We start from the raw sequence: 15,922 nt of genomic DNA on the forward strand, positions 1-15,922 counted from the left end.
CTGGATTTCTTAGCCTCTGTGACTGAGTCCTCCCCTAACATATTTTATGCACTGCAGCCATGAGTCGGCTGAAAGCCTCAGTGTACCCCTTGGCTCCCGAGTGAGCCTGTTGAGGGCCAGTTGTGCCTTCCTCTCCTGAATACTCTTTGGGGTGGCACATCTCTGATTTATTGTTGTAAATGTCCTGTGAACACAGGAATATGCAGTCATATCTATTCAACTAATGTTTGGCTTTCAAGAGATTCTCCTCTGGGCTTCATGGAAATTACAGATTGCCCAGGTTGCTAGCTCAGTGACTATATCAGCTGAATCATTGTGAACCTTTGTTTTTGCACTGTTACTGGGATTTGAACTCAGGGTCTTGTGTTTGTGTGGCTTGGTATGCTCAGCTGGCACTTTAACACTTGAGCCATACATCCTGACTTTTTGCTGGTTATTTTGGTGGTGGGGTCTTGTGGACTTTTCTGCCCAGCTGGCTTCAAACCAGGATCTTCTGGATCTTAGCCTCCTGAGTGCCTAGAGTTCCAGGTATGAGCCAGCACCGCTGCCCAGCCTGTCCGTGAGAACTTCTAATGAACTTGTGAAGGAAGGAGCTGCCTGACTCTTGTGTGCTGGGTGCTGGGGTTTGCCTTTGATGCAGCAGCTGTCACTCTGTCGCTCTCATGCCTTGTTGACAGAGGTATCAGGATGAGCCACCTGGAATTATCTTTAATCCCAAAAACCTTTAATGATAAGGAAATGGAAAATGCAGATGGGCTCATTTATCCCCTGTTTGTAGATCCTTTCTGGTTCCTAAAGTTTTGTGCTGAAACTTGTTCCTTCAAGCCAGTTGAAACTTCATTTCTTTCCTTGTTTGATTTGTCTTGGGAAACATCAGATAAGTGTCTCAAACTGCTTTAGCTGATAGCGTCCACATTCCACACGTAAACTCATCTGCCATCTGCTTACATGAAAATGTCATCAGAACTTGTTTTTCTTCTTGCAACAGGAAGGAGACAGGCGTATGAAACTTCAGAACATGGTCAAGTTCCCCTTGACTGGCCTGGACATGACACCTCATGTGGTTAAGAGAAGCCAGAGCAGCTGGAGCTTGCCATCCCATTGGTCCCCGTGGAGACGGCCCTATGGACTCGGGAGGGACCCTGAGGACTCCATCTATGACCTGTATGCTGTGTGCAACCACCATGGCACCATGCAAGGGGGGCACTACACAGGTCTGCAATTCAAGAGGCTGCGTGTTTATGCGCTGCTCCCTTCAGGCTGTCTGCTTTGTGGTGGTGGGGGGCGGGGGGGCACGTGGCTTTGAAGCTCCTTTCTCTCCAGTGCCTGTGCTGGCAAGTCTTCCTGCTTCTCCCCATATGAGAACGTGTGCACAGACAGCATGTTCTGCTCCCTGAGGATGCTCTGTGTTTCCCAGCAGGCTGCTCACTTGAGGCTTTGCTCTCTGGTTGCTTCAGGGTTTTGGCATCTCTTTAATCCAGATGATTGTGAACCACTTTTATAGTGCTGATTTGGTTTTGTTTTCACTTGTTTCACTTCATTTTGTTTTCCACTTGTAAAAGCAACTCTAGTTTCTTAAAAAGCTTATAAACTATAGGGAGTGAGGGAAAAGAGAATGATGAATGCCAGGGTGGGCTTGTTACTCAAAGTAACCACAGCTCATATCCTAAACCCTTGTGATAGGACACATGCCACCAAAATTGTTACCATTTTGGTCACATTGAAGTTTATAATTTGGTGACATGTCTATTTATACTGTTGTTCAGTCACCACTACAATTCATCTCCAGAATTTCTCTCATCTTCCCAAGCAGTAACTCTGTGCCATTTTCTGTCTCTGTGGATTTGACTCTTCTAGGTACCTCTGATCATTGGAATCCCACCATGTTTATTCTTTTGTGGCTGGCTTATTCTGTTCAGTTTAATGTGTTAAGGTCTGTCTGTGTTATAGCATGCATCAGAATTTCCTTTTGAAGGCTAGACAAGATCTTGTCATATGTTTGTAAAAGTTTGATAAATGTCAAACTTCTTGGCTGTTATTTTTTACTATTATGATTCTAGTGTATTCTGTTCCAAGTGAACATTTATTAGGCACCTTATAGTTAGCTGGACTCTGCCACATCAGAGACAAATAGATCTAGCCTCTAGTTTCCAGGATGTAATCAAATAAGGGGGAGACATAGATACAAATAAAATGTAGGAAGGTAATAGTGAGGTAGGGGAGGTAGGTACCAGAGGAGTATGTGGCTGGGTGTGCTGAGGGCCAGGAGAACCCGCTGAGATTAGTAATCTGCTGCTTGCACCTTGCTCCCTCAGGGGCTGGCAGAGGTAGTGGCTCCACTCATTGAACTGGTGAGGTGCTAGCTGCCTGGTGATGCTGGAGTCATTCCTGTGTTTGGGTGATGAAGTGGCCTGACATTGCTTTTCTTAGACAGACTGTACATTGCCGAACACCTATATTGTTTCTGGTTTTAACTCAAGGTACGAATGAGCTTCTTTGTTCATACTCACTTTTCTGTGTTTTAATCCTACCTTCCATTGAGATGAAATGGCATTGGAAATGGAATTGTTGGGTATGCATATGGACTCTCCGGAGACATGGCAGGTTTTAGGGCTTCTTGCTTGGGCATGTGTTTCATGTAAGGGTGGGTGTGTTAAGTTGGTTTATCTGTGCAGGTGATGAGGACTCGGATTTCTTCGTCCTTTGTATTCAATATACTTCATGTTTGTACTTCTCAGGGACTTCCTTTTCTTCCTCAGTGTAGTGGTTTCCTTAACATTAGTGCTTCATAAAGGTGGGGGTAGACACGAAGGAGGGCTGGGCTCTGCCTCTTTTGGTAAACATCTTTAGCAGTGAGCCACGAGCCTCCCTGCCCCTTAGCAAGGTCAAGGAGTGCTGCCAGCCTGCTCAGCTTTGCCAGTACCCTTTTTCAACTTGCTCTTTTTTTTTTTTTTTTGCCTCCTGGGTTTTGGGGGTGAGGGGTCAGGAGGATGACTAGATGCAATCTTAGATTCTTGAAATCTTTTTAGTACCAGTTCTTTTAAATATTTAAATGTTGCTATCAGCGATTGTTGGAGGAAGGAATTGTCTCAGCCTCTGAGTGTCTCATAATGGAGTGGTTTGGATTGCCTCGGCTTGCCTGGGGAAGCACTTACAGGAGAGAGAGGGGCTCCCTCACATCTTCTCACTTCATAGGAGATGAAAGTTAAATTGAGTGCTTGAATATACTTTCTACCTTGTGTACCCATTTGGCGTTATGGTCGAAGTTACGATGTAGTATTTGGCACTTGACATACTTTGTTTATATTTTCTGAAAGCCATTGCTTGTGACATCTGTGTTGTTGGATAGTAAGTCATGGACACTTAGCCTGGAAATGGACTTAGTGGTTATTTAGTTTCACCAGCAACTTGTGCAGTAGCACCTTTGCCCGTGTTGCTCATTAGTACTCATCCAGCCTCAGCTTTGGCGGACAAGCCATCAGGAAAGTGTGGACTGGCTTGTTACGTGCTTTCTAGCAAGAAGTCAGGCGAGCTAGGACAGTGCTGGAATCCTGCTGCTCTCTATATAGAACAGACTTTGGAGAAGGCTTGGCACCCCCAGAGTTTAGTATAATTTAGCGAAACGGGCTTGGGTGAGAACCCAGGCCTGTCGTCCCAGCGCAGTGGTCTTGGCCAGGTAACTTTACTTTGCTCAGGAACCACACAGGTGATCTGGAAGGGAGCATGCCTGCTTCACTGGTATTACTTTCCTCTTTCCCATGCTTAAGCCATGGTGCTGCTTGTCTGGTATTATGTAAAGTGGTTAGTCAGTTTATGGGCCATATAAAAAGCGTCAAGCACTATTGGATGAAAGATGCAGTTAAGTTTTCCTTTGGGCTACCTGGGCGTGTTCTCCATTTTGTGCTAGTTTGTGTATAACAGCATGGTTTATGCATGGTGAACCACAGGGTTGGGAAGATTTTAGCTGCTATTCACGCCTTCTAGGATGAAGACCTCATCTGTGTTTTCAAACACCCAGCTCTCCAAGAGTTTACACTTCAGTATAAATACAATAAAGACACCACAGCAGATCAGATGGCGCTGAGCATTTTCCAGTGCCTACCTCTGTTTTGGTGCTTCTGTTGTAGAAAGGCACTGGTCTCCAAACCGCAGTTTGAGTGACTCTGGCCTAGAAAAAACTTTAAAAGACAGTGCTGGGGAAGAAGAGCAAGTTGAGCTGAAGTGCTTACTAGTGAGTTATTCTGTGGCCTGTTTTGCACATGGTAACTGAAGGGAAACAGACAAACGAGAGCACGGTTATTCTGTCCCCTTCTCTTGGGTGTGTCCCTTATAGCTCCTCCCCCATCAGCACTCCAGAGCAGCAGTCACTTCACCCACTGGCTCCTTCATGTATCTGCTTGGCCTCATCCCCCTGGCCAAGCAGGTGTGGCCTCTCTCTTCCTTCCCCCCTCCTTTCCCTGGTCTGGCAAGTCCTGAGCTGAGAGTGACTACTCACCCCACTGTTGTTGGGGAACCTGTCTGGTCTAGCCTCCTTATCTGGGTCCCTTCTCTCACTTTCTATCTCCTTGTCCCACTCCCAGATCATTCTCTGATACTAGCCTGTGTTTGTGGTCATAGCTGGCCTCTATTATCTCCTAGATGCTGGGGCAGGCCCTTCCCCAGTAGTGACAATCAGTATGTTTCTACTCACTGCTAAGTGTCTCTTGTAGGGAAAAATTGTCTCTGGTTGAGACCCAGTGGAAGTATATTGTGGTTTCTAAGATGAACTAGAACTCTTAGGTTCTTATAATAGTTTGAAATTTCTTGGCACTTTTTTGTTTTTGAATGTGATAAGGAATTTGGATTTTTCCCCTTAATATCCCTTCATTCCTATGTGCAGCCTTAAAAAGTAGCCAGGCACCAGTAGCTCACGCCTATAATCCTAGCTACCCAGGAGGCTGAGATCTGAGGATCGTGGTTCAGAGCCAGCCCAGGCAGGAAAAGTCTGTAAGACTCTTATCTCAAATAAACCACCAGAAAACCAGAAGTGGCACTGTGGCTTAAGTGGTAGAGTGCTAGCCTTGAGCTAAGAGCTCAGGGACAGTGCCCAGGCCCAGAGTTCAAGCCTCCACGACTGACCCTCCCCCCCCCCCCCCCCCCCCCGCCCAAAAAAAAAAGTTCTCGATGATTTACGTGAGAAAGATGGTGTGAGGGCAGAATGCAGTGGCTGGCGCAGCCTTGTGGGTGCTGACGGTGGGCTTTTTTTGGCAGCGTACTGTAAGAACTCTGTGGATGGCCTCTGGTACTGCTTTGACGATAGCGAAGTGCAGCAGCTGTCAGAAGATGAAGTGTGCACGCAGACGGCCTATATCCTCTTCTACCAGAGGCGGACTGCCATCCCCTCATGGTCAGCCAACAGCTCGGTGGCAGGTAAGACTGCCTCTGGTTTCTGGTAGTTGCTTCTAGAGCTGGAGGTGGTAATCCATGGTCCAGAGGAGAGAATATCTAGAAGTCTTCATAATGACCACTTAGATCAGATCCGGTCTCACATTCTTATTTAGTCTGGGAACTGTGGTTTCAGTCAAGGAAGTGAGGTTAGCTTCGGAGAGCTGCTGCAGGGCAGCAGAATTCATGCAGTGGCATGCAGAACCAGGCTCTCCCCACGCACCGTGTCTGAGGTCGAGCTGGATAGCAGCCCTGTCATGTTGCTCTGAGCCTCCTCCTGGTGCTGTCTTGGAGCATTGTCCCAGCAGAACCACACACATATTTAATATAGCCATGATCATGGCACCCACCTCGTGGGAGTTGCTAAAATGAGGTAACAGTGTGGGAAAGTGCTTTATAAAAGGGTCAGGGGCCATTAGAAAGAGTTCTTATCCCCTTCTGTCAGGGGAAGGAGATAGCTGTAGTAGTATTAGGCAGTTTGGGTTACGGGATGGGACCTAGCCTGTTTTCTTAGGAGTGGAGGAACATGTGCCTGCACACAACTTGTTATGAGGCATTCACATATGATCTGAACAAGGGATGTGTACCACCTACCACAGAGTGTGAACTTGAAGGAAGCATGGCAGAGGAGGAACATGGTAGTGTGTCAACAGGCCAGGGTGGGGAATGGTACCCCATATCCCTCTCGCAGCTTGTGAGGGGAAAGGGAGCGTCATGCAACAGAGCCATACCCCACCCTGCAGTCAGCAGGTAGTGTGAAGTCCACTCAGTATAGCCTTTCCTCAGAGCTTTTCAAGGTCTGAGTGGGGTGCAGGTAGGACACATTTTGGAGGTCTACCTGAGGTAGCTATGCTGCTTCATTAGTCAGTTGCTTACCATAAATCTGGCAGCAGGAGCTGCCAGGCCATTTGTTCTTCATCCTTTCTCAGTAGTTTGCTCTGGAGTTTTGTCTCACCTCAACACGAGGATGGTAGTTGCTCAGAGCAGCTGGCAGCGCCTGCATGAGGGTGGGCAGCGCTGGCTGGACACTGGCCAGGCCCACCTCAGTCCCACCCCCTTTCCCACAGGTTCCACAAGTTCCTCCCTGTGCGAGCACTGGGTGAGCCGACTTCCAGGGAGCAAGCCAGCCAGCGTGACCTCTGCGGCCTCCTCCAGACGCACTTCCCTAGCCTCGCTCTCTGAGTCTGTGGAGATGACTGGGGAGAGGAGTGAAGATGACGGTGGGTGAGGGGTCTGTGTGGGATTCGATGGAGCTGTGGGCTGGGACCATAAGAACTAATGTTTAACGACAGGACCCTTTCTCTTTCTGCTCATTATCTCCACTTACACATTCTAACATGCAGGCTGGAGCTTGGACTCTGGAGAGTACTCAGTCCTCAGAGTGGCTGTATGGACTCCGGCTGGGCCGGCTGGTGTGGAGTTGCTCAGTTTAGCTTCAGACTGCTTATCCTAAACACAGTCACAGTGGAAATTGAGAAAACGGAATTTAATTGATTGTAACTTTCACTTGGTTATAACTTGAGTAACAGCAGGATAGACTTAGTTCTGACAGAGAGTACCAGAAGCAGCGGTGGGGATTGGGTATCCCAGGTCTCAAGAGCTAGGAGGAAGACAGGTGAGCTCAGCTTCCGGAAGGAGCACAACGAGTCATTGTCCAGGGATGCTCACTCTGTGGCCAGTGATTTGCTCCTGGTGGTAATGGATGATGCTGAGGAAATGAAGTGACCACCACATGGGGTGGGAGGTCAGAGGAAGAAGATAGACTGGTCTGCCTCCTCTTCTGGCTTGTTACTTTATTTGTAAAATGAGAGCACAGACTGCAGTTGCTAAGCTGCATCTAGCTCCTGATATCTCACGAGGCCAACTAGTGAACCCAGGTCTGCATAGGAAGAGGTTATTTGTATTCTGCCTATAAAGCTTGAGTTTATTGTTGTTTAAAAAGTAAGTCCAGGATGGTGTGCACTGACCCAGTTTTTACCTCTTTTTTATTTTTTTTTGGGGGGGGGTCAGTTTTGGGGCCTGAACTCTGGGCTGGGCGCTGTCCCTCAGCTCTTCAGCTCAAGGCTAGCACCCTACTACTTGAGCCACAGCTCCACTTCCGGCTTTTTCTGCTTATGTGGTGCTGAGGAATCGAACCCAGGGCCTCATGCATGCAAGGCAAGCACTGTACCACTGGGCCACCTTCCTACCCTCTGACCCATTTTTTTAAGCTAGTGTAGCTGGGGAAATCAATGTCCTCTTACACTTTACTATCATTTAATGGTGCTGGGTGGTACACAGGCCAGAGCCTATCTTAGGATTTTAGATTGTTTCTTTCAATGCCACAGTCATAGTAACAAATGTGTTAGATAGAATTCAACTTAAAGGATTTTCTTCAGAAATTTAAAGTCATTGCAAGTACAAGTATATTGTTGTAGTCAGGTTTTTTTCCCCTTTGAGGCTTTGGACCACTCAAGAAAGTATTTATTAATTATATCCAACACTCTGGTTCTTTCCACTGATGCACTTCAGTAATAACTAAGTTACCTGCTGTGATGGGTTTGGGTGTTAGCTCTGCCTTTCATTTTTTTGGTGTCATCTTGGCCAGGAATTCATTCTCTGGGGCCCAGATATCCTTCCAGAGGACCTAGTTAGTGGCTGGATTAACAGCTCATGTTTAATGAGCATCTTGCCACTCCAGGTTCCCTGTTGTCCACATATTTGTCAGATTTTCTAGAATTCTCACGTGAGACATACTATCAGCCAGCCACCTACAAGCCACAGGCCACATGTGGCCTGCTGCTTTTACCATGAGAACATTTTAGCACCCAGTGGTGCTTGTTTGTGCGCTGTGGTGGCAGAGTTGAGTGGTTCCTTGGTTACCAGGGCCTCTCCAGGAGAAGTGGGCCAGGTGGCACAGAGTGGCTTGCTGGTTCCTGAGTTCGAATGACCTGTTGTGTTGATCAGGGAACTGGACTCCAAGAGGTGGAAGCCATGTGGCTGTCTTTCGTCCCAGACAGGCTGGCTCTGTAGGCCATCCTCCTTTATTCTGTATGGCTTGCCTGCATTCTCTCTCATTGTCTTAAGACCTTACTGGAATGCTGTTGTTGTTGTAACAGAATTCTCTGTGCTGTGTTCAGGAGGCTTTTCAACTAGACCATTCGTGAGAAGCGTCCAGCGTCAGAGCTTGTCATCCAGATCTTCCGTCACCAGCCCCTTGGCTGTCAACGAAAACTGCATGAGACCCTCGTGGTCCCTGTCTGCCAAGCTACAGATGCGCTCCAGTTCTCCTTCCCGGTTCTCAGGGGACTCCCCGATTCACGGCTCTGCCTCTACCCTGGAAAGGATTGGGGAAGCCGGGGACGACAAGGTCTCCATCTCTTGCTTCGGTAGCTTACGGAACCTGTCCAGCAGCTACCAGGAGCCAAGTGACAGTCATGGTCGCCGTGAGCACAAGGTTGCGGGCCGGGCCCCGCTGGCTGTCATGGAAGGTGTGTTCAAAGACGAGTCAGATGCCCGCAAATTGAACTCCAGTGTTTTAGATGCACAGAACAAAAACTTAGCACAAGGGGATCGCCTGTCCCCCATCTGCCCCCCATCTGATCCATTTGACAACAACAACCAGATTGCCTATGTAGACCAGAGTGATTCCGTGGACAGCTCTCCCGTGAAAGAGGTGAAGCCCCCGGGCCCCCCAAGCTCCTTCACAAAGAAGCCTGAGAGCACAGCTAGGAGGCCCTCGAGTGGCAGAGGTGCCCCTGAGCCAGAGAGGGGTGTGCGCAAGGGGCGGCCGGCCCTGGCGAGCCAGGACTCCTCTCTCTCAAGTACGTCCCCCTCCTCGCCCGTCCCTGTGAAGGCTTCTCTGAAGCCCTCCCGTTCTCGCAGCAAAGCAGACTCTGCTGCTAGGGCCAGTGGAAGGCACTCAGCCCCTGCGCCGGCCCAGCCCAGAAAGGAGTCATCCTCCAAGTCCCAGGACTCCGTGTCTTCCCCTTGCGCGCAGAAGCAGAAGCCTTCCTCTGCCCTCGCTCACTCTGCAGCTTCCACAGCTGCCAAAAAAACTTCGGGCCCTGCCCCCAGGGGCACCGTCCCTCCTGGAAAGAGCAGGACTTCAGATCGGAGCTTAAGCAGAGAGGGCTCCCGCCAGAGCCTGGGCTCCGACAGAGCCAGTGTCATCTCCACCTCCAAACCCACCTCCCCTCGGGTGAGCCAGGCCAGAGCAGGCGAGGGCAGAAGTGATGGCAAGCACGTGCGAAGCTCCTCCATGGCCAGCCTGCGCTCGCCCAGTGCCAGCGTGCGCTCCGGCCTGAAGAGGGACAGCAAGTCCGAGGACAAGGGGCTGTCCTTCTTCAAGTCGGCCTTGAGACAGAAGGAGACTCGGCGGTCCACTGATCTGGGCAAGACCACACTGCTCGCCAAAAAGGCTGCTGGGGGCTCTGTCAAGTCGGTGGGTAAGAATACCCCGGATGACAAGGCCGAGAAAGACCACCAGCCTCCAGGCTCCCAGCAGCCAAGCGGGAATGTGGTCGGTAAAGACCTCACCTCCAAGGACGCTGCTTCTGCTAAGCGTTCCCTGCTGTCCTCCCGCAAACCCAAGTCTTCCCAGCTGGATTCTGGAGTCCCCTCGTCTCCCAGTGGCAGGCAGGCCTCAGAGAAAGCCTCCAAAAAGTTAGCTTCCAGCATGCAAAGCTCTGCACGGCCTTCTCAGAAACCTCAGTGACGTTTCTGCACCCCAAGTGTTTTATCTGTAAAGATGTTTATTTATTTAGAACCCTCTTTCCCACTAAAGCCCTCTCTGCTTTTGTTTTGTATTTTTTGGGTCATGTGCCTCTGTGTGTGTGCGCGTGTGTGCGTGTGTGCGTGTGTGCGTGTGTGTGTGTGTGTGTGTGTGTGTGTTGTGTGTGTGTAGAATTCAATCAGATTGCTGAAATGTCACCTTATTATGTCACTGAACCAAATAACAGCCATAGGCAAAGCATTGCTAACAAGCTAACTGGTGTCATTGTAGACTGCACCCTGACAGTCCCTTCAAAAACTGTGCTACGTCTTTCTAGAGAACTTGGATGACTTGTTGGATACTCGGGTTTGTTTTGAAACATGCGAGCTAGTTGAGCCATGGTGAGTGTATAGGAGAGGGAGTTATCTGACTTGTCTTTAATCTGAGCAGGATCTGTCCTCGTGAGTTGCCAGTGGCATCAGGAGCTCTGAACCTGTGATACCAGCAGGGAAATGAGCGGAGGGCAGCTGTTGCTCTCTGCGCTGTGAGCCCATCTTTTGTCTTTGTGAAGGTCGAGCTTTCCTCACTAATGTTCTCAGGTATGTGACTCGGCTAGACTAGGATGATGGACATCAGTGAATAGCATTCAAGAGGAAGGTGGCATGAGTAACTGTCACTTCTGCTGCCACACACAGATGTTTTAGAGGGAGACAGAAGTCTTTTGCTGCTTTCAGAGCTGCAGAGGTGGCTCTTGGGATACCAGATTGCTTAGCCAGAGAGCCAGGTACCAGTTTTCTAAATATGCCACTGTTTTTTGTTGTTGTTTTGTTTTGTTTTTTGTTTTGCCAGTCCTGGGATTTGAAGTCAGGGCCTGGGCTCTGTCCCTGAGCTTCTTTTGCTCAAGGCTAGCGCTCTACCACTTGAGCCACAGTGCCACTTCGGGCTTTTTCTGTTTATGTGGTGCTGAGGAATTGAACCTGGGACTTCGTGCATGCTAGGCAAGCACTCTACCACTAAGCCACATTCCCAGCCCCCACTGGGATTTTAAACTATACTAGAGAGTAATTAGCCCTTCTGAAAGATTCCCTAGCAAAGCCCAGCTTTAACGATGGTGGCATGGATTGCAACCATTTCCTCCTGTGGTGGTGCTTTGTTCTGTTAGAGAGGGTTGCTCCATGCTGTCCTCATGTGTAAACTCGTGTCCTGTCCAGCTGCAAAGGAAGGAAGTGGCTTCTGCTATGTGTGGCACAATGTTATGGATGTACTTCAGGCCCAGCCTTGCCAGGCTTGTGTATCTCATTTATGTCTTCTTTGTGCTAACAATGAATTTTGGAGTGGAATTTGGTGTATGTTGGCACAGATCACAGAAGGGAAACCACAGAAATCTCACAGATAAACAGAGTGTTTACTTTTTTCAGTTTTATAATTCTCCTGGCAATACCTTACAGCTCAGTTTTTAACTTTTCACTTTTTCTAGTTTTTAAAAATATCAAGGGAATTGTGGTCCTGAGTCTCCCTTGAATAGCATTTGTCACTTTGCCATAAACTAGAGCATGCTGTTATTTGCTGTTATGTGCTTTTGTGTGTGTGTGTATGTGTATGTATGTATATGTACGTATGTGTGTGTGCACGTGCTGGTACTGGGGCTTGAACTCAGGGCCTAGGTGCTGTTCTTAAGCTTTTTTTGCTCAAGGCTGGCACTCTACGATGTGAGCCACACCTCTATTTCTTGCTTTTTTGGGGTGGTTAATTGGAGACAAAAGTCTCATGGACTTTCCTACCCCTATCTGGCTTTGAACCATGATCCTCAGATCTCAACCTCCTGAATAGCTAGGAATGAGCCACCGGCACCTGGCATACATTCATGTGCTTTTTAATGCTAACTTTTTCTTGGTTGTAGTTCTCTATTGGAGTTCTCTGTGGGCTTTTGGTGCACATGTGGGTCCATACATAATCCCTCTTTTCAGTCTTGCTGTGTATAAAGTAACTTTAACACATACACATGCATAACTGGCAATTCTGCATTGCCTTTTATTTTTCCTTTTTTTCCTCCCCATGAATACCTCTTGGGGAATATCTCTACCAGGTTACTTAAATTTGCTGCTAATTCGATCATTAGCTGGTAATTCACAGGGCTGGAGGCCCTCTTAGTTGAGGTAGCTAGAATGTTTCGCCCTTGAAACTCTGGGCTTGAACTCTGGGCCTGGGTGGGCTCTGCTCAGCTCTTCTGCTCAAGGCGAGCACTCTCCCACTTGAGCCACAGCACCACTTCCGGTTTTTTGGTGGTTATTTGGAGATTAGAGTCTCACGGACACTTTCCTGCCCTGGCTGGCTTTGAACCACGATCCTCAGATCTCAGCCTCCTGAGTAGCTAGGATTACAGGCATGAGCCACCAGCGCCCGGCTTGCCCTGGCAACATTTAAGGCTTACATATGCAGCCTGGGGCATGGTACCATAGAGCTGCATGCAGTTCATTGCATGTGTGCTCACTGCCCACTACCATAGGTATCCTCGTTTTACTGTGTAGATCTCATGACTTCGCAAAGCAGCCCTCTGCCTTGCTGTGACTCAGATACCTGGCTGCCCTTGTTTCTGTCGTAATAGTTGAGGGACATCCAGGTAGTGTGTACCCCACTCTCACATTCCCATCTCGCTTTTGCTTCCTGAAGAAGGTGTACTGAATCCGAGGTCATCGGTATCAGGAGTCGGGTAGGATCTGATTTTAAACTTCCTGTCTTTGTGCAGTAGGTAAACCCCATTCAGAATCTGTCTGAAGTGCTGAAACAGGCCATAGAATCATAGTTTGCTTGGACAGAGGGTTTTAATAACATGTCTTTTTATTTTGGCATAATCACTTTAGCATTTATAAAAATAAATTTGTAGAAATGAATGGTAGGTGGTTTTATTCTTGAGTCCTATGAGAATGGATTTTCCATTATGTATAGTTTTTTTTTACACTCTGTGTCTGAATTTTCCATGGGAATGTAAGAAATAAAATTTTAATAATAAAAATCCATAAGCTGTATGCCTTTAGAGTTTAGTCCTCATTTCACATTTAATTAAATAGAAAGCACAAGGAAGTATTATGGTATTGTCTCGGCATTAAGCTATTTCTGTGCTTGGTAAACAGTGGAAATGATATTATTCCTGATTATTTGATATGGCTTTAAGACATAGAAGAGATATTTTCCCCAGAAGTTTGAAGTGCTCTTTGAAGCATATGACATCTTACAGGACCATTGTTTCTTGGTTTTATTCAGTTCGTGGTAGGTTAAAGACTTGGTGGGATTTATTTATTTTTTAATTTTTTTTCAGTAGTATTTGGCACAGAAAGCACGTGTGTGCTTTCGCTAAAATCATGTCCGAGGGTAGTAGACCCAGTTTCTTGTTGGCCTGAGATGGGTTTATCAGAGCACCACGCACTCACCAACACTAGTATTGCATTTATAATGTTTGTCTGCTTTAAAATGAACTTTTTTATTCTTGATTTCTTTTTCTGTAAAATACTAGTACACTGACGCTCCAGCATTCCTTAAGTCATCCCCCATCTTGCCTTTGGTAACATGGAAGCCCAGAGAAATTTATACTCATGTTGTTACATTTTCTTAACTTTATTTATTCTTGCTGGGGTTTGAACTCAGGGCCTCATGCTTGCTTGCTAAGTAAGCACTCTACCCTTTGAGCCATGCCTTCAGCCTTTTTGCTTTAAAAACATTTTTTTTTTAATAACTTGCTGTTTGCTTGGGCTGGCCTAGATGGTGATCTTTCTGTTTTTATATTATCTGCATAGTTGGTATCAAAGGAAAACCCCACTGTACCCAGTTGTTGTTGTTGAGATGGAGGTGTCACACCTTTTTACCTGGACTGGCCTCAAACATTTATCTCCCTTGCCCTGGGCTTAGTCTCCCTAGGAGCTAGGATTCTAGATGTGAGCTACCCAGCCCAGCTTCCTGTCATTTTAGATTCTCTGCCACCTCCTGCTCATTCAGGGTCTGCTTTGTATAGCAAGGAAGCTGAAAGCTGCCAGAGCCCTAGGAGCACAGCTGGGCACCAGGGAATGCTCATGATGTCCTAGGTGAGTGACAGTTCTTTCCACAGAGAAGTGAAGTGTTCTTCTTGAGCATGCCAATGAGCCCTTTCTCCTCTCTGCCCAAATCACCCTCTTCTAGCCTCTGCTGCTTAGGGCTTGAGCGACCTTCGCGTTGGATTTTGTTGGTCTGTGTTTGTACAAGGTGCATGTGGGGTTCTTTTGTGTGGGGTGGAGTAAGAATTGTCCTTATTCTACAGGAGCTCATCAAAGTCACAGGGACACCATGTAAAGGGAACAGGAGTAGCAGCTGTGGGGAAGATGAAGAAGAAGTATGAGGAAAGCTCACTTAGGCCAAATAAGTGTTGTTTGAAATGGATGGACATTCATCCTGACAAATTTCCTGAACAGCTCTGGTGTTTCTTTCCTGAGTAGTTGCCATTATTGGACACGAAGTGAATTAGTATATCTGGCCTGGGTTTTTGAGCTAGTGAGAGAATCATTGGCACCGTTTCAAGAAAACATACCTTGGGGGGATGTTGAAGCGTTCATTTCTTGGGAGTTGAGTAGGGGCACATTTTGCTGACAAACCTAGTACCTGTCATAAACACACGACTTCCCTGAGTGTGCAACTGTCCTCCTTGCCATTAGCTTCCCATGGGGCATGCGAACGCCATTGTAGTGTGTGTGTGCAGTGCACTGTGAGTGTGACCATCCCCCCCAGGTGGTGACACTTTTGCATGACTTCCATCTCACCCAGAAAGCATGCTCTTACTACCTATGCAAGCAACCAATAAATCAAGGCCACATGTGACCAAAAAGTAATAAAGCAACTCAGATTTTGGAGGTGTGTGTGTGTGTGTGTGTGTGTGTGTGTGTGTGTGTGTACACGTGTACTGGGGCTTGAACTCAGGGCCTGGGCACTGTCCCTTAGCATTTTTGCTCAGGGCTGGTGATTTACCACTTGAGCCACAGCTCCACTTCTGGCTTTCTGCTAGTTAATTGGAGATAAAAGTCTTACAGACTTTCCTGCCTGGGCTGGCTTTGAACTGTGATCCTCAGATCTCAGCCTCCTGAGTGGCAAGGATTACAGGTGTGAGCCACTGGTGGCAGGCTGGAGCTCTCTATTTTTGAATTTGTAATTTTTTATAGTACGGCTTAATCAGTAAAGATGAGCAAGCATAAGCATGAATGTGAGTTTTCCATTTGCCTTGCATGTGTGTCTGGGGTGTTTGTGGATCATTGGTGAGAGTGCTTGTAAAATACTCAGCGTTTGGCAGGTGGGAATGGAGTTGGATATGGTGAACTTGGACTGGTGTATATAGCCTGGAGACTTTGCTGAAGTATTCTAAAAATAACCTGCCATTTTTTAATAGATTTTCATTTTTTATAACTTCTAGGGTTCTACTGCTGTCCTAAGGAAAGAATGTGGCTTCAAATAGTGCAGAAACTTAGTACATTGGGCAGTATAAGAAAGAGTTGGTGCTTTCCACTCAGAGCTCATAAGAGGAGGACCAGGGAACTTGGTATACTATTGTGTGGTGGCCTCAGGCTACATCCGGGTCGCATGCATTTACAGCCAGTGTTTCCCAGGGCTCCTAGCAGACTTGAGGAACTTTTCAAATCCCACACATGGCTCTCCCCAGGCTTCTTTTAGTGAATGACTGAGTGATCCTCAGCAGTACCTAGAATTCCCATCCCCTTGCTAGCTGTTGATCTAATTAGTGGAGGGGCAGGTCCCAGGAACTACCTAGCTGTTTCAGATTTGCAGTCAGAT

General features: G+C 47.5%; 1 protein-coding gene across 2 annotated transcripts in view; it reads left to right on the forward strand.

Moving 5' to 3' along the window:
• The window catches only part of Usp31 (ubiquitin specific peptidase 31), a 60,619-nt gene extending 47,421 nt beyond the window's left edge, over positions 1-13,198 (forward strand). Inside the window, exons 13-16 of one of the 2 annotated variants that reach the window (XM_070004345.1) lie at positions 989-1,214; positions 5,251-5,409; positions 6,492-6,644; positions 8,523-13,198. In XM_070004345.1, coding sequence (XP_069860446.1) covers positions 989-1,214; positions 5,251-5,409; positions 6,492-6,644; positions 8,523-10,120 — 2,136 coding nt within the window. In that variant the 3' untranslated portion in view covers positions 10,121-13,198. The remainder of the gene's footprint in view (positions 1-988; positions 1,215-5,250; positions 5,410-6,491; positions 6,645-8,522) is intronic. The other variant, XM_070004346.1, reaches the window with a different exon arrangement.
• Positions 13,199-15,922: the final 2,724 nt, after the last annotated feature.

Source organism: Dipodomys merriami, unplaced genomic scaffold (assembly GCF_024711535.1).
Source record: "Dipodomys merriami isolate MVZ:Mamm:240054 unplaced genomic scaffold, mDipMer1.0.p SCAF_62, whole genome shotgun sequence".
Lineage (NCBI taxonomy): Eukaryota > Metazoa > Chordata > Mammalia > Rodentia > Heteromyidae > Dipodomys > Dipodomys merriami.